The 19,145-nt window shown below is 38.1% G+C and overlaps 1 protein-coding gene across 22 annotated transcripts in view; it reads right to left on the bottom strand.

Annotated features, from left to right (window-relative positions):
* The window catches only part of ESRRG (estrogen related receptor gamma), a 394,158-nt gene that overhangs the window by 97,185 nt on the left and 277,828 nt on the right, over nucleotides 1–19,145 (bottom strand). For all 22 annotated transcript variants that reach the window (XM_066178267.1, XM_066178249.1, XM_066178265.1 and 19 more), the window contains one exon: nucleotides 13,426–13,542. In XM_066178267.1, the coding sequence (XP_066034364.1) occupies nucleotides 13,426–13,542 (117 nt within the window). The remainder of the gene's footprint in view (nucleotides 1–13,425; nucleotides 13,543–19,145) is intronic.

The following is a 19,145-nucleotide window of genomic DNA, read 5'->3' as shown; positions in this document are numbered from 1 at the left end:
TAAGCAACTCTTGTTCTCTTTCTCTGAGATTTAATATTCTAAAATGGAGGTATTACTGTCTACGCATCACAGGTGTTCTCAAAAATGTAAAAGAAATATTCTCTGAAAAAATGTTGGCAAGCTCATGACACACTCGCTGCAGAAAAATCATGTCGCACATGCCCAAGGTGTTTCAAATGTATTAAACAAGAGTTTGTTTCCTTAAATACAGGTGAAAAGCAGCAAACTTGTAAAGTTAGGTTACTAAACATGGACTTCCCCTGCTAACTACTGAACAGTATGAAAATTAAGTATTTTACTATTATTACTACCCCATGTTTTTCAGGCCACTAAGAACAGAAGGTTGACAATCATGTAAGACAACAGTCTAAAGGCTGTAGCTGCAAGAATCTAGTGGGTATTGTATGAAGTTAGGGGCAGACCGATACTACAGGTGTGAAGGCACAATTTATCTTTACCCCTTAGCCATCTTCAACATTTGTCTTTGAAAGGACTTCTCTGCTTTTGTCTCCCAACCGATGTTTTTTTCCTTCTGCTTACACAGATGAATAAATACTGATATTTATTCTGTCTATAATTCATGATAAAAATTATGAGTGAATAAGGAATTTGCTTAACTCAGGTCTACCAAGCTGAAATAAGACAGTTTTATTGAAAGTCATTTTTTTTTTTTTTGTTAATAGAAGGAGACCTTAATTTGGAGACCTGTATTTTAAATTTGGAATATACAGCATGGTATGTCATCCTTGATCACGTACTTCAATACACCTGTAACTGAATAAAATGCAAAGATAGTTTTATTACAAATATTTTTAAGTGAAGGCACTAAACAACTACGCACTATGCGGCTTTAGACATCACAAATGGACAATCAACATTAAACATGACTGATTTTTAAATTCTTCATTGCTCAGCTGGAGGGAAGTATTACAAGGCCAAAAAGCAGAGCTATGGACAGCTGGCTTTGTGTAGTACCAGTTCTCTGCCTCAATTTTCAAGCCATTCATTTCTTTGGTGGGGGGTGGGGGGAGAAGGGAGGGGAAAAAAGCCAAAAAAAAAAAAAAAAATCTAAACTAGGCCATACAAATGTACAAAGAAAGCTTGGGTCTCTAGGACTTTCATTGTCTCAGGGAGTCGTCACCACCCTGAACCCTCATTAAGGCTGAAGAGATGCAGGAGCGGCATTAAAATGAATGCAAACCATTTGCCGCAATCTTCTGCTCACACCATCTCCAAATGAAGGCAGGCATTGCATAATCCAGGCAGCTCGAGCTCCTGACAGGTGGATGATTTATGCTCATAGTCGGAAGAATCGGAGAGCCTGCAGAGGACACAGCGTGAGCAAGGTGGTGGCGAGACAGATGCTCTCAGTGGGCTTGCAGAGGCTGGCAGGCTCCAGCTAGCTCAGGTGCAACTTGAACACTTTAGTACTGAACTCATATTGCCTAGATTCCAGCACAGCAAGATACCATTTACAATATTATGTACAGTAGATATACTATCAAACCTATCTGTGTGCGATTTATCTATGTGTATGTACACACACACACAAAATACATACATTTTTTTCTATTTGCAGTTCAGCTTACTGTGTTCATGTACACTTTGCACGTGCATATTCTCCATCGAAGAAGAAAGGGCAGATTAGGACAAATTCTGCATTGTTACAGCCACATAGCATAAGTGAAACCACCGGAGCTGAACAGATGTAAGTGGGGGAAGAATTTGGCTCTAGCTTTCAGAGAACAGGGACTGATCTGGGATACTGAAAATCCTTTCAGTTTTAAGAGTGTTTGAAAGCTAGAAAAGAAAATGACCAGAGGAAAAATCAAAACACCCACAGGTCCAAACACAGTGGGATATTCTCATCACTTACGATACCTATCTGTAAAGCACGGAAAATGCCATTATTACGTTGTTCTGCAAAAAAAGCACAATATTAGCAAAATATAATGTAAATGACCTCGTGTCATCTACTTCAAACTTTCAATGACATTATTTCTACCGCCTTATTCAGAGGTATTTAAAAATCCCGCCTAAAACCGCAACATCATTTCCATCCACGTAATTCAGCTTCCTTTTCAAAAAGGAAGTAAAATGGGGGTTTGAGTTTTCACTTCTGTAAGCAAGAAACTGGTCTATTAAAATAATAAATAAATGAAAATACACACTTGCAAACAAGATCTTACACACGTTTATGCCTCACCTCTATATGTTCTTTTCTTCTTTAATAGAAAAGGCGAAGCCAGGTCTAAATTACCCTACCTTAAGCATATCAACAAAATAAACAATTCACCTGTCTCATATCAGACCCTCCACATTTTCCAGTGAAATCCACCACTTAATTAAGTAGGCAATTTTCAGGGGCAACCGAGGAGTTAAAGCATTCAAATGTGCACACTGCAGGTTATCTGGGTTGAATCTGGGACTTTGCTGACTCTCAGCTCCTTTCCACTTTAACAGATGGGGTCAGAGGTGAAACTGCAGACGAGAATTAAAGACACATACATCCCTTTAATCAGATAACACATTCAAAGACTTGCAAATTCCCAAGAAGCCACTTTACAGGCACGTGTCATGGGCTATTCCATAAAGGGGGAGGGAATGGTGAAGAGGAGGGAAAGAGGACTTATTTCAGCTAATCAGCATTTAAAAAGTCAGGAAATTAGAGAAAATAAATGGGAACAAAAAGAGACGGATTGCTAACATTCCAAATGTTTCTCATTGCACACATCTCCCTAGAGAGGAACACCAATGTTGGAAGACTTAATAGTCTGCATTCAAATGTGGTTTTTTCTAACTTCATTAATCAGCAGTGTTTAAGAATACTTCCATAACAAGTATTTTAATTGGAGATGAGCTGAAGCAACTTGCCAAGATGGGTATCTCCAGCAATACCGGGATGCCCAGAAGGAAATACAGTCATGCAGCCTGACTAGTCCTCCCGAAACAGTGAGTCAGCTAACAAGAACCTCAAGAAATTAATGACTCTCTCTCCCACCCAGCCAGAAAAAAACCTGCCTGGAGGATATGTGCTCACAGCAACTATTTTCTTATCAGCATTCTTCTGATACAATTGTGGTTTGCAAGAGGAAAATGAATAGAAAGTCATGAAAATGAGAGAAGACAAAAAGAGAAAAGAGAAGGATTTTATGTCATCTTGGCTACTCTGTGGCTTTGTTCTCCAATTACTGCATCCCTCTGCATCTCATGCAGGATCAAGCAATGGCTATGTGGCACACTCCAGCAGATGGAAGACCAGCAAAGACTATGGCTGTGAACACCAGACTCAAGAGGTGTTCCAACTTCTTTTTGTCTGAAATACAGTCAGAGACTTGTACTTTGGGTCATGTTCTTGAGGGCTGTCAAGAAGGAAGAGCCTATTTAGTCCCTTATTATCTCAGTCCAATTCCCCAACTCAACAGAAACTTTCTAATATATCTTTGAGCAAGAATACATTTAAACTGGTGTTATAAAACAGATTGCTACTTTTTAAGGGAAACGTTCATTTTCCTTTATTTTTATATTTGGCAGTCTATTCTGTCTTCAAATTGGAAACTTAAGAACTTTCATTAGAAGTTTGACAGGGGAAACCAGCAAGTGGCTTGTGACCTGAAAAATTAGTTCAGAGGAAGACCTCTCTTAACATTTCAGTAGTAACAGGCAGGTACCCTCAGTCTGGATCCAAAGTGTATTTATGCCATCTCCTAAGTCATCTTACTACAACTGACACCACTTCCTATCCAGAAATGCAGTAGTTCTGGTAACTTAAAACAAGATACTCTTCCCAAATGCTATCCACTGAAATGTGAGATTGACCATGCAATGAAATCTCAGGTGCCCATTTCTAAAGATTGGATTGAACTACAGAAAATATGAAAATGAGAGAGAGCATAGGAACTGCAGACGTTGGAGGCCATTGTAAACACTATTTAGCAGACTGCCATGAAAAACAACATGTGGCTGTACAAGCGTAGAAAAAATGATAGAAGACTGATCTGTTGATTGATTCAGATCAGAACAGAGGACATGGCTCATCTTCAGCCAGCCACCCACAGGACTGAAAGGAGTATTAGAAAGAGCATTGGTGAAGTAATTTTTACATTGCTAACTAAAAATGACAAGAACAGCACTGTATGGACTAATGCTTGGCTGAAGAGGGGAAGAAAAGGAGACAAAAGATGACGATGATGATCTTGTACTACTTGTTTTTTCCTAGGATCTCCATGTGCTCAGCATGCAGCAAGTTACCAACATTCTCTCTTGCTAGTCAAGCAGTTTTGCTGATAAACATTTACAGCACACCAACAATTCTGCCACTAAGGGCACAGACTGGAATTAAGCTGATTAAGGGACAGTATCACGCAGACTTTGTTTTAGAAAGTATTTAAATTTTTCTAAATTAAGTATTTTAATAATTAACTGTTTTAACATGGACTGAAATAAGACTCCATGAAAGCAAGTTGTATGGAATGCTGGTACCTGATGGTCCTGAGGCCTAAACCATATGCTTAAGAGAAAAACAGATACACATATTAACTTTGCTGGAACAATAAAAATCAAAAAGGAAAATATTGATATTATTCAGTAAGTGTATATATTTAACATACAAAGTGTTTGACTTTCTCCAGAATCATTCAGCTAATAAAAGGCTATTGAAGCTTAAAATAAAGCTATGTTTTTCATTTATAAAGATTAATAGCTATATTAAGCGACTACTGTGAGCACAACAGACTCCCCTCATAATTTCCCTTTTCTGTCATAAAAATACATGAAGAAAAGAAAATTAAAAAAGAAAACAAACAAACAAAAAAAGGTGATCAGATGAGATCTGTTCCTAGCATGACTAGCAAGCATGGCAAAATCTGACAAAGGGACAATTCATTGCAGATGATCACATTTATTTCAGAATTCAGGCTGCTGCCCTTCAACCACAAAAGCCACACTACAAACACCAAATGAAATAATATTCCAACTTCATATCCCAGTGACTCGGTGAGTAGAACTGGCAAAGGCTCACCCCTTGCAATAACTCCTCAGCTTCTAGAAGGGCAATGACTGGTCAAAGAGAAGACTGTAGCTTAGTTCCATTAATGTCTCAAAATCCACATTGATTCTAATTTTTTTTTGTAGGACAGCAGAGATTTAGAAGTGTGAAGTATTTGAGAGATAACACTATATGAGGTCAGAGATAACAACTGCAGGTGGAAATTTTCCTGTTTCTCAACACATTCATTGCTTTGACTGAGTGAAGAGGCCAAGAGAGTTCCTTAGCCTGCAAGCTTTTCAGTGCCAATCCATCCCAAGCAGCAGAAGTCTACCTGTGCATCTGCCACATGGGTTCTAATTACCAGCACCTGGATCATTTCAGCCCTTCGCCCCAAATAATCCTACCATACATTCTGTTGTTTCCACAAAGATTTTACACAGCAAGAGTCTTGGTGAGGAGATGTGAGTGCTGCCCAGGCAAGGGTTGAATAAAAGACAGAACAGTTGGCACTTTAGAGATAAGGATATGCTTTACCCTTAAATGCACCTCTACCAGAGATGCTACACCTATTCCACTCAAGCAAGGGATGTACAAGTATCTGCACAGCAGAAACAGAAGAAAGTGAAAAATACAAATTATAATAATGTTACTCTTTACAAAATGAGCCCTTTTAAATACAGGGCAGGACACAGGTATAAGAATTCAAGTTCTCTGCAGTAAGTGGCAGTGCCACATTGATGTATGTGTTTATGGGTGGCAAAGATCAAGAATGAAAGGCAGCTACTTGTCTGTGAGATCATGGGAAAAATCCTGCATTCGCCAGACTTGTCTCTACCTATCCTTATCACTAATATGGCTGTCATTATATTTCCAGTGCATAAGCAAATGTTCATAGGGACTAAATCCAGCGAACAGCTTTTGCAAAAAATGGAATATTTTCTAGAAAATTAGGAAAATACTGCTCCCTTATTTTAGGATCAAAAGAAGAAATATGACAAATAAGGACATGCAGTTAACCACCTCAGATTATGATGAGAAAATATTAGGACAAAGTGATTAATTTTTAATAGTAATTTAAGTAGACCCATGAAACTGCAGAACCTACTCCTTCCAATTCTGAGCAAGTAATATGTAAGGTATGTGCACTAAGAAAATTACAGTAAAATTTAATCCTCTTCAAAATCTTTCAAACTAATTTTCAGTAATAAAAGTACAAAGTAACTTTAGGTTGAAAGTATTCTTTGTTTGTCTGACCCTGCAAACAACCGTTGTCACTGGGATTTTCAGCAGCCACGACTGTGTGAGCAGACCCAACCTAACAGCTAATCTCAAGGAAGCTGCTGGTGAGTGAGCCAGCAAACAGCTGCTCTGACCTCAGATTTGCAAATGCTAACACAAAAACATCCCCACTTACAGATCTGTGTAAAGCCAAGAAATGTAAATAGTTCTTAAACTCAGACTTAGATACAATACTGCTTTCTCCACATCCACTTCATACCTCCTGTTTTATGGAAGGGGAGCATTTGTACAAGGGGACAATGGTAAAAAAAAAAATTATCTAGAAAGAGAAATTTTATTTAAAGACCAAGTCCAGTGAATTGCTGGGATATCTGTTTTATTCCCTGAAATACTCAAAGACAGAACACAAACCAGAGTGGCATAACACTGCAACACAAGCACCATGAAAACTTCTCAGGAGGCCAACACTTGGTAGGAGCTGTAGGTGTTTTTGTGTGACTTGGGAAGAATATCCACATCCCCAGTCTTTGCTTCTTCTGAGGTATTTTTCTAGTGGATGAATAGAAATGCTAGCTGCTTGAGCTGACTATAAACACTAACCTGAAGTTGAACAGTTTGTCCTTCTTCATCAGTTACAGAGAGTGGATAGTCATGAGCTTTGTTTTAGGGCAGACAAATTGGGCTGTCAGTTCTAATGTGTGAACTGGGCTATCAGGTCACATTTTGGTTAGGAGCAAAGAAGCCTACTTATGAACATCAACAACACTTAGAGATTCACTTCTATTGTTTCCAAGGAGATTTAACAGGTCCCAGTATATATTAATCCAAGCACACGTTGAATGAAAGAAAGAAAGGGAGTGCACATGGAGAAGGGGAAAGAAAAAGGGGAAAGGAAGAAATAAAAGTGAAGGAAGAGGAGAAATAAAAGGGAGGAAGAAAAGGGGGGAATGGGTAAATGGGGAAGGAAGGGAAGAAAGGGGGAAAGGAAGGACTAGAAGACAAAAGGAAACAGTTCAAAAAAAAAAAATCTGCACTAGAAACCAAACTCCTTCATAACACATTGAAACACAGAAGAGAGCTGAGACATCAACAGAAGACACACTATGTTATCTCTTGATGTTATAACACAGGAGGTTTGTTTAATATCCTACATTAATGGAGGAGCTCCTTAAGTGTAATATTACGATAGAGAGCATAAGAAATATCACAGAGGTCACTGCTGCTCTATTAACTGTCATCCTGTACAGAAATATTTTCTTTGAATACCATTAATGCTTTTTCCTTTCCTTTGTTCTGATTTCTGAAGGCAGCAGAAACTAAAACTTCATCCACAATAATTCCTGCTTTTGTCTTGGCAGACTAATGGTATTAGACTTGTAAGAGAAATTTACCTTGGCAATGTCTGATGCACAGGTCTTTTCAAAAGAGATGTTGTTAGAAGGAATCCTATTAAGCAGGCTTTTTCACTACCCTCAAAACACAGGTGATAACACAATTTTAGTCATAAAGAAGATTGCTTAGTTTTATTTATTATTTTGAGAGAGAATCCATTAATCTGCTCCTCTGCGTATCACGCATCTCTTTACATAAGACTGAACTCAAGCGGCCTGTTCTCCTTGCTGTATTGGATTCATTTTCATAGACTGTCAAAGCCAGAAAGGATCAATATGATAATTTAATCCGATCTGCTGCTTAACACAAGCCAAAGATGTTCATACGGTAATCTTTCCATAATAAACTCAGTAATTTATGCGTTAAAATACACACACCTCTTTTTAAAAATGAATTCTTGCATTTGAATTAATGAAATCCCTCAAAGTATGAAGCATAAATATTTTAGATACCCCCAATTTTAGCATGTTAAGAAAAAGTGTAACTCATGTAATAATCTTCTGGTTCATTACATGACCATCTAAAACGTTCAAGCATTTTTAAAACTGTCAGTAATTGCTTTTATTCAGATCACAGCTGAAGAAAACCACTTAAAAGTCCAGGATTTCTTTAAAAGGCAAATTCTAACTACTGCCTTACCATTTCCCTAGGGATGCTGATGTCTCTTTGAGGGCCTGTATGAATTCTCAAAAAACCCAAGCAAACTAATGAATGAAAAGTGTTAAGGGCTACTCATTGAGCAGTGCAAGTACAACATGAAAACTGCACTGCTGTGATGGGAAGGGCTGCACGTGAAGTCAGCATTGCCAGATGAAGAGCTCAGAGAATTTCTGTTCATTTTTAGAGCCTGAAGGACGGCTCATGAACAAGCAACTGTGAAGATTCACAGACACAAAAAGGTATATTGCTGATTTCCCCACAGCACAGATTGCTAAAGCTGCCAAATGAGCAGCAATCTAACACAGCTCCAACAGCTTCCATTAATACTTGGTGAGGATCTGGCCTCTCATTTGTAATAGCAGGACTAATTAAGCTGGAATTTTGTTACTCTGCCTATTCTAACTGGGTACCACGTGACTGATGATAATTTGTAAAGGCCATCCATTCCTAAGGAAAATACAAACACACTTACATGAAGCAACCCATGCCATTGTATTGTAGTATACTTTACTTTTCATATAAACTTTGATTTTTTTCCCATATATCGCTCATTTAGGGACTAGACTCTCTGAAATAACAAGCAATGCAAATCAGCCACAGCACACAGTCCATAACAAATTCTGAAAACACCCAAATATCAGAAATGCCAGATACATGGGACATGTTTTGGTATCAACAGTCCTGTAAGAAATACAAACTAGTACTGCACAGTATTACACTGTCAGGGCAAAAACAGGATACAGTATTCCAGATGGTCTAAGTGCTGCATTACTGCCATTCAACAGATTCCTCTCTGAACTGTAGTTTTTAACCTTGCTACAATACAGGGGTAGGGAAAACTGAGGCTAAGGCTTTGCCTCTATGGAGAAAACGAAAACATATGAAATATCCTCTTGTAAAAACAGTTATACAAATGCTGCATCTGAAACAAAAAGTAATTTTATTTTGGAATAATTATTCCATTGGAATTATTTCACATGGGAAGCTCATCGGAGCAAGACCTGTCCTAGAATAAACTTGGAATAATATCTTCTACCACAAACACATGCTAGTAAATAGTCCCAAAATATTATTAATAGGCATATAGTACTAATTAAAGATTAAATGTTAAATTCTACTCAGATCACCTAGCAATAGAAAAACAAAGTCAAATATCTACTTACGATTCCCTGTACCATCTTACACCATTTTACATCTAATTTCTCTTCTTAGAAAAGAAAACAAAAAAATCAACTCCTTTTCCTCAGTCCATCTAGCTGTATAAAAAGGGAAATAGCCAAAATACCCAATCTTACACATGAACACAGATTTAATCTACCACCTGAAGCAAATTAACCACTATCTTCCAAAGAGTTTGAAAGGCCAAACTTAAAAGACAGATTATAAATCAACAGAACTGAAAACTACTGAATGTATTAAAAATGTTTATTTTTAAAAAGGGCAAATTGTTGTACATGTCTCCCTGCACCCTTTCAGCAATTACAATATTATTTCAAGAAATCTCAAGGGATACATTTGAAAAGTTTCTCCCTAAACTATACAAGAATCTTTAATGTTGTTTCATCTGCTCTCATGAATCTGAGACAATCCACCGAAACATAAATGCAGTCCAAGAAACTGCATTTCAGTAGAAGAATCAATTGTGACGCTTGAAAATGTGATTTTTTTGTAACACTGACAAACACAATTAAATATAGAAAAACGTAAATTTTCTTCTTTGAGTGCAACGTATTCTGCTTTGATGCCAATAACCCTTACCTAGAAAAGCAAATGAAAACGCAACTCCCTCATATTTGTCCTGTGCCTAAAAGCTCGTCAGCCTCTGCTGAATGCTATAGTATGAAGAATAACATACTCAAAACCCATCCATAGACCCAGACATGTTTTCAAGTAATAGTCTATAGGCTAAACCAAAATGATGTGTTCCTCCAGATCAGCCTGCACAAACTTTCTTATGACACTCAACAGGAGACAGAGCCAAGACCTCAATCCCACTCCAGCCCAGCCCAGCATTGCTGTAGCATTCCTTCTCTGGCTCCTGGTCCACATCTTAAAAACTATTCAGAATCTTGATCTAGCTGCTGGTGGTTAAGCCCCACCAATATCCATGAGAATATGTACAGAAAATCCCTACTCCACCTTGTACTACATGTGGCCAGAAATCCAATTCTCTCCCAGGATTTGACCCCAAAACACAGCCCCACAACCCTAACACCGGGTCTCCCACAGAAACACTGGATGCTTGATGAAAAACACCATTATCTTGTCACATAAATGATTCAACATGCAGATGTCAGAAGGGAAGCCACTCTACATTTGCTATAAGTGGTTTTCGAACCTTGCCCTAGAAGCCAAATGAAAACTCAGAATCTTTTTCCAGGCACTGTGATTTCTATCATGAAATTTATATGACAATTGACAAAATCAAAATGTAGTAAAGTCCTTTCAAATGTGAAGGGAAGCACAATGTCTGATAATTGTTTCACTTTGGATTACACTTAAAAACTGTTTGTTAAGGACAAATTTCTTCAAGAAAACTCCCCACAAACAAGGTAAGATTTCTGGAGAAGATGCACCCTGGCAGATGTGCTGTTCTTGTAAGGAATGTGATGCTTCTCTCAAAGCTGCCTAAACTTGATTTTATTTCAGGTCTGCAACTAAATTTTTTTTGTAAATAGATTTAGGCTGTCAATTTCCAGGCATGCTGTGCCATCAGCATGTAGAGACTGCTGTGACAAACGTGGAGGCTGCAGCAGCAAATTTTATTATAAACTGGTAATTGAATTGAACAGGTTTACATTTGAATAGATTTACTGCAGCACGACCTCTGACATGCTGCATGGAACTGAAATCCTCGCCTGTACATAAAGAAACACTTGAGATACAGCAAGAATAATTTCAGCTTATTTTAAGTCCATGCTAATCAATAAATTTATACCACTTTACACATGAAAGAAGTCAGCATCTTATCTTTCTTGATTCTGTACATAAAGGATGTGCTCCAAATCCAAATGTCATCTCCAGACTTTTACATAGGTAAAAACAATGCGCAGCTCCAAAACAACACTCCAACAAGAAAAAAAAACCCAAAATCTTTACTACAAGTACACTCCTACAAATGTACTCTGAATCAGTATGGTTTAAAAAGTAGAAGTGGTATTTTATTTTTTTTCCCCCCTTAGTGGCCACTTTTACATATGAAAGGTTCTTGTAGGTTGTTACATTAGGTGGCAGATAAACAAAACTGTCTTTTCAAAGCAATTAGTTATTTTGCCATTGTAGAACATTCAGAAAAAGGTACGTACTTTTAGAGTAGAAAATTTATAAAATTCTTACTAAGAAAATTTGTGGGAGTAATTTGAATCCATGGACAACGAACATTCAGAAAAAAAGAAAAAGATTCACAATGTACATTTGTACTGTCTAACTAAATTATCTCAGTTAACGAAATTGTATGCAGAAACAGCAAATCTGCACACAAATTTGCTGAGATAATTACTCATTTGTAGAGGAGACACTTAAGTTCCTCTTGGAGCCACAGAAGCTGCACACAACCTAGATTTTTTTAAATATATATGTAAAGGCACAGTAGTGCCCTCGAAATTTAGAGGAAAAGGATTAAATCAATTCACCTGCATGTGCTCTTGGTAGCACTGTTTCGTTTTCAAAGAAATTGCTCAGTATATCTGTACATTAGGTTACTAGTGATACAGGGTCTTAACTTACTAAAAAAAGATGTTAAGAAGCACAGTCCCTTTCAAAAGGTGCCATACCCAGTCATCCCTTTCTTTTTACAGTTTATGTAAGCATCATAATTTCACTTTCAAGTAACTGCTCCTAGTGGTCAGTTATGTGAGGATTCTGGCAAGGACTCTCCCATCACCACTGAAGAGAGGGTCAAACCCAGCCATTCTTACTGAGGCAAAATCTCCATCGAATCTGACAGGAGTTTTGCTCAAGTAAGACTAAGGACAGCAGGATTTGGCTCATAGGATCATAGCATCTGCCAAAGCAGTTGCCCAGAACAAGGTTTATTCTTAGTAAGTATAATCCAATAAGAATATGTCTGTAGGTGCGTGATAGGCCTAATTTGCCCATCATCTCACCACTGGCCTATGCTGTTTCTTGGATTTTACCCTGATAGCTGCACACTTAACCTGTTTTACATTACCACCAAACCATTCCCAAAAATCAGCCAGCTATTAAAGCTGAGTTTTCAAGCACTGACAAAGTAAAATTGCATAGGATTGCTTTGAAGTGGCTGCTTAACATAAAGTACTCTTCACTGGATACAATACTTAGAGAACATTATGTTGATTTTTATTTCAAATGTTTATCTAGTTCAGAAGTCCATGGCATCATTCTTGGTGGTGACAGTGCCCTAAAATAATAATGCATATAATACATGCACTTAGAAGTGTATTCTTGCATATACATTAACAGCAATGTAAGTGCAGAGCAGGCAACCAAGATTTGAGGAATCACCTCTTTGTGTAATAGATGAAGCAGGTTCCAAGTAAGACAGCACCATTTCTTGAGTACATTTTCTTACACTCAGTATCTTCAAAATATAACTGATGAATTAAAACATTTGATATATACTTACATTGAGGGGCAGGGATTCTCAGACACTTTTAGAAAAAAAAAGGGAGGGGGTGGATTCTCCTCTTCTGCATGCCATAATTGGCTCCAGTGTAGTTACAGTAACTTCAGTACACACACAATACTTGTTTAATTTAGAAGAAACCCTTTCATTCGTCCTGATGGAATGAAGACTGAATAAAAGCAGGGAAAAGAAGGTACAGTGTGTGTTTTGGTTTTGTGCCAGAACTGGGACAGAGTAACAGTGGATAAGGAGTGGAGAAAAGAAATCTTTGAGAATTCTGATGGTTATTTTATCAGTTACTTACTGAAGGAGATTGAATGCTGAGGTACACTTTGCTGTACTACACAGCATGATGAACTCTATGTGGATAAAGCAGGATCTGACAGCTTAGAAGCAGATGTCAGGAAGAGCATGCATATATGAAAATTGCCTCTGCAATAACTGATTAAAACACTCACCAGTCTCTCTTCTTTCCTGATCACCCTACAATTGTAGCAAGTGTTTGCAGAGAGATACAGATTGAGGTGGTCAGTCTTACCTTCTTTCAGCATGCCAACTTTTAGACACTTCATGAAGCGGCAGGCTTGGCAGGACTTGCGTCTGCGCTTTGTGATTTCACATTCATTCGTTGCTGGGCAGCTGTACTCTATGTTACCTGTGATGGCACAGACAGGGGAAGATGTGTTCAAAGTCACTGACTAACCAACACAAATACACAAAAGATACAGAAAAGTACTCATACAATTGCCATTGGATTCCATTTTGGAATGTATCAAGAGTAAGCAGCGCTACAGAAAGGAAACATCTTTCAAGTAAAAAAAAAATAGCTAGGTTAAAAGAGGAAGTCTTTTTGCTCCTTTTTTTAAACCTAGACCTCTATATGTAAGAAATATATACAAAACCACAATTAATGTGAATCTGTGTCTCACTCCAAATATGGTCCCTAGCAAAATCCTTCACATATGTTATTCCTGCTGATAGAAGAAAGACATTTTATTATTTATTTTCTGTACCAAGCCACAGGCTCACGCTCCTTCTCTGATCACTCTTCATTTTCCTTTTTAGCCAATTTCATTAGTCTCTCTTTGCCTAGAGTAGAAAAGGAGGACTACTTTACTGCATAATCAACTATAACTAGTACTATGGAGTTTCATCCTTCTTCTTCCACTACATCCTTCTTCCACTTCATCCTACTTCCTGCCACTACAGCTGCCACAGAGCACTAGGCAGGGCTCACTGGGACTGTTACCAACGCATCTAGCACGTTCTACAATTGCCAGGCTCCAGGACATCTCTTCCCTCAATATTTTAGACCAAGTTCTTGTACTAAGAGGCATCAGAAATAGCATCATTCCTGCCAAGCTGTCAGAGTAACAAAAACTGAAAGAGATGCTTGCCTTTGCCCCTCGCTTTTCCCAGTTCCCCTCTAAAGGCCTACAACAAGCTCGATCCTGAAATGTGAGCCCTCCTGGGCAAACCAGTCTCTTTTTTTCTTTGGTGATACTGCTTAATACATATTATTTCTCCTCAAAAATAAGAAAATAAAAGCTTGTAAATGAACAAGTAAAATACACGAGTAGTTTACTTTTTTTAAATCACATCTTTGGGTATCCAAGTCCAAATGGGAGAACATCTGTTCTCTTTTGCCCTAGTACCATTGCACTTTTCATAAAACAGCTTAGCTCAGCTTATTCATCTGCCCAGCCATCCATCCTATTGCCCATGACTACGGCCAGTACGACAGACTTTGCAGCAGTTGGAAATTACACCGGGAAACTGACTTTTAAATAAAATATCTTCCTGATCAGTCTGTCACATCTTGCTTTAAAGGTATTTCTTTATTTTCTAACCCTTTCCCCCTGTGATTAAGTGCATTAGTATCTTAATGAAAATGCATTCTGTTTATTGCCCTCTTGGGAAGCAAGGGGTCATCACACCAAACGCATAAATTGTCATCAGAGACAGTCCGAGCATAATCGCAATTTTGCTGCTCCATGTTTGCTGCACTCAGGGTCCATCAAAGTCCCCTGAAACATGCACAGGTTCTAATAATTAGCACAGAGTCTGCCTGGGACCACAGCATTGATGAAATATTTCAGAGTTCATCACACTTCGTAAACACTGATTTATATTGACTTCCTTTCTCCAGACTGATGTCTCCTCATTAAATATCACATTAGTGGATTGCAGGATTGCACAAAGACTCAAATGCTCAGCAACTGCTAATTCAACAGGAAGTAATACTTAAACCGCTTACATCTATTGAAAACTGGTTAAGTATTTACGATAAAGGAGGTCTGCATGGCAAAATGTGTACTCTGCCAACACAACGAGTGTATTTGGCACAACCTTTTCAGGCCTTGCAGGCTTTTCTTCCTCTTGGACAGCGCTGCATGAGTGAGTTAGCAATGCTGGTGAGTAAAACAGATCTTGGAATGCCTGAATGCTAATGACAAAAGCCAAAGCAGTTTAGTCCTTTTCCCCTTTCTTAGCTGCTGTGGAGAAAGCTATTTAAGAAACTGAAGGATATGGTGGGTAGGGAAATCAGCATAACAGTTCTTGCAAAATGTCTTTCCAATACACATTAGAAAAGTTAGGAAATAACACTTTTGGAAGGGTAGGTAGAAAATGATGGTAAGGGCAAGCTTAAAAAAGGATTCACATTATCCTCTCACTCTAACAAGGCATTCTCAGAAAGGCACAACCACTACACAGGAAGACTTTCAAAGCTTTCACAAACTGTATCTAATGAACTTCATTATAGTACAGTAATAAATGTATTGCCATCCCTATAAAAAAAAAAGAAGAAACAGGGAATCAGAAATGCTTTGCACAAGATCAAAGGTACCTTCGCACAAGGTCAGAAATTATCTTGATCAAAACCAAGATCAAGATTATAAGAGAGGACTTCAGGAAGCAAAACTCTCTACCAGGGCAGGTGGAACACTCCCACTGTAGCAAGAGCTCTTGTCCAAAGATACAAAGGTTCCAACAGGAACAGGTGCCAACACCAACAAGTAGCATTCAGAATCAGGAAGAAAAATGCAAGACTGCTCATTTCATTACACACACACTTTTAATCCATACCCTGACATTTCACATTTCTGCAAACTAAGCAACAGTCTGCAGTAGGCACAGTGTAACTTACTTTTCCTGCAAATTCTTGACACCTAAAAAATGCGAAAAGGAACTATTATTCTAGTCACTTGGATTCCAGTACTTTAGCTAACAGGGGGATCTCCTTTCAATTTAAACTGCTTTTCTTTAATGAATTATATTTTACAGGCGATCCACAATCTTCATTTTTGGTGTCAGAAAAACTTGGAAGATGTGGCAAAGAATTCCTCCAATGAGCTCAGCAGAGTTACAGGAACAGAAACAAAGTTCCACATCTTACCAATGACCATAGCTGGTCCCTGTAAAGTGTTCCAGCATTTTAGAACATGGCTACACTGCAGGAAGAGTTCAAAGAACTAACATTTTCTCTCCAGTTCACATGTAGATGCAGTAGATATCTATAACATACTAAAATGCGTTTCACCTAGCACCCCAAGTATGAGTGGATTTATTTTTGTTAAAAACCTGAATTTACTGCACATTCTAGGTCATTAGAGCTCTCATAATTTCTTATTTACTTCTAGATATGAATTTCTGTTCAAGATACTCAGATCTGCCTTTTATTTCAGAGGAAAGAAGCTCTACCGATTCCTCGCTTACTTCAAGATGCTAGAGGCTGAAACTGAGCAGCTAGGAGAATAAAATCTGAGTTTGCCCAGTCCTGTCAACAGCTGGAGAGGAAGCTGTGTTATACAGTGAACAAAATCAACATGGCAGCTCTGAGTCTTTAAACTGGGCTGACAAGAGCGATTGAGCAATTTATAATATCTCCTGGCTGGTTTTCAGAAAGAACTGGGCTCTGATTACTTATTTCAGAGTCTTTTGTACAATTAGTTTGCAGGCAATATAATTTTCTCACTTACTCCTTAATAGAATCGTGCAGCTAGCTGGCTGATAGAATAACAGTGTATATGTAAAACTCCTGCCTAAAGTGCCAGGGGATAATTTGTATATTCCTTTCAGTAGCGTAATGGACTTTTACAGTTTGGCAGTTAAAGGGCTGAGTAATATAAATTAGTATGACGCTTGAAAATAAAAATATATGTCAAATCTTCACTCCCCAAACACATTTCCCTGTGTTAGAATAATATAATGGGATTTATACCAGCCTAAGCCCCTTTTCTTTCTTCATGTACTGAGGAATGTTTATTTAAAACCAATTCCTTTTTCTACTGATTTGTTAAATTTTATTGTCTCAGCCGAAAGATGAGAAAATACTTCTAAACCACTGTGCTTATCAAGAGCAACTGACTCACTGAAAACATTATGCCATTTGATCCTGAGATAGCAGGTGAGCTGCTAAAGCCTACGCCGTACACCCAGCTCTCCAGTTTTGGATGCCTCAGTTGCTCACATCTTTACACATAGCTCAAGGGTAAATGGACCAAGGAACCATTTCTTTTTACCTCACAGATGAGGTTTGGATGTTAATTGAAGGAGGAGTGAAGAAAGAACAATTTTTGTGGTACAGGGACTTAGTCGATGGTTTTACAAGTCAGGCAACTGAATGGATTTAGCCAAGATTCTCAAAACCGTTTTGGCCGTTTCTTGCACAGAATTGAGGGTGACATTAAAGGAGAGGCAAGAACCATGGCAAAGAAGAGGTCACTGAAAGCACTGGGCCCCCTGCCTTGGTAGAAGTTACTGTCATCAACAGCCACAACTTCAGAATCTCCCAGATACCAAGGGTGTGGCTCCAGAAACAGGATGGAACAGGGCTCTCTCTTCCAGCAATATCGACAAAAATAGAAGCTGCAGACATCAAGTTCTAGCAGAAGCTTTATTTCCCTTTTTATACTACAATATTAAGACATTATAACACTAAAGATGCAAAAGGATTGCTACAAGCTATTAAAGTATGCTCAGAAAATCTCTGGACAAGTAAAAGCTATGAGGAAGACTTAAGTGCAGGGTGAAAATGTGTTTGGAAAGAATAGCCATGAGCCACTTAAAACAGCAGGAGGAATATTGGAGATATCTGTATCTAAACTTCAACTGTGTGGGAATGTAGGTTCAGAAGAAAAAAGAGAAAAAAACCAAATGAACCAACATTTCTTCAACGTAATAATTTTTTGCTATAATCAGCTCATGAAGCTGCATATCAGTTCAAAAATGTTCCATTTTTCTCCCAAAGTTTCTCTTTCACAATCTGTAACTTAATACCTTTTTTCAAAAGCTTGTATCTCAAAAATTAAGTGTTCTTCTCATTCTTCATAGAGACTACTGCTTAACTCGATTTAAGTATTTCTGCAGTGAGGTTTACCCCAGGTACCACTTCATGCTCTCTTTTCCTGGGAGACAGACCCAAAGGAATACACCTGCTTGTCTGTGCACTGCTATGCATCAAAACTCCGAAAATGGAAAGTAGCCAGGATTACAGCCATAGATCTTCTGGGATTTAATAAAAGAGAACTCTTAGAAAGAGAGAAACAAGAGAAACTACGCTAACACAGAGTGAATTTCACTATGTTAGGTTACACCTTTATACATAATCCAACCAGAACAGCAAAGAATAGTTCCTGAGTAACAGAGAATGAGGTAGGTGCTCTTGGAAATCAACAGTAACAAGCTAAGTGAAAAGGACAGAGAAAATGTCCCAGACTTAAAAATCTATTTGATGTTTATACAGTCTTAATGAAGCTGAACTGAGAAAGTAAAAATATTTTCTCTCAGGTTAAAGTTTCAGTTCTTCCAGACTCTGCAGTCAAAACTTAGCTGAATTTAAGTTTGAATAAATATTTTCACATGTAAAACTACCCTCACTGATAAGGCTTCAAAAGTGGAGCTGGGCTGGAATGAGGTCAGATTTGAACATTACTGAATCCAGTTTTGGCTGACAAATCCTCAGACAGACCCACCTGATACTATAAGAAAGCTCTATGAATTATCAACCTATGAATTCTGCTACAGGTCATCTGGAGATGATTAAGCCTAAAGTTGACTGTACTCACAGCTTTTCACCCAGGTGATTTCAGAAACAATACCGTACACACAGAGCTACGGAACATTAAAAAATTTGGTTCCCAAATATCTCAAGTATCTTTTCAAGGTGACAGGACCATGTATGAAGGGACTATACTTCATCTCTTGCTTATATTGCCTTTTCTGTTAGATCAACTAACTAAGGAGGAGCAGCTAGTT

Source organism: Chamaea fasciata, unplaced genomic scaffold (genome assembly GCF_029207755.1).
Source record: "Chamaea fasciata isolate MVZ Bird 193981 ecotype frontalis unplaced genomic scaffold, bChaFas1.0.hap1 SCAF_3, whole genome shotgun sequence".
Lineage (NCBI taxonomy): Eukaryota > Metazoa > Chordata > Aves > Passeriformes > Sylviidae > Chamaea > Chamaea fasciata.
This window is presented reverse-complemented; position numbering and strand designations above follow the sequence as displayed.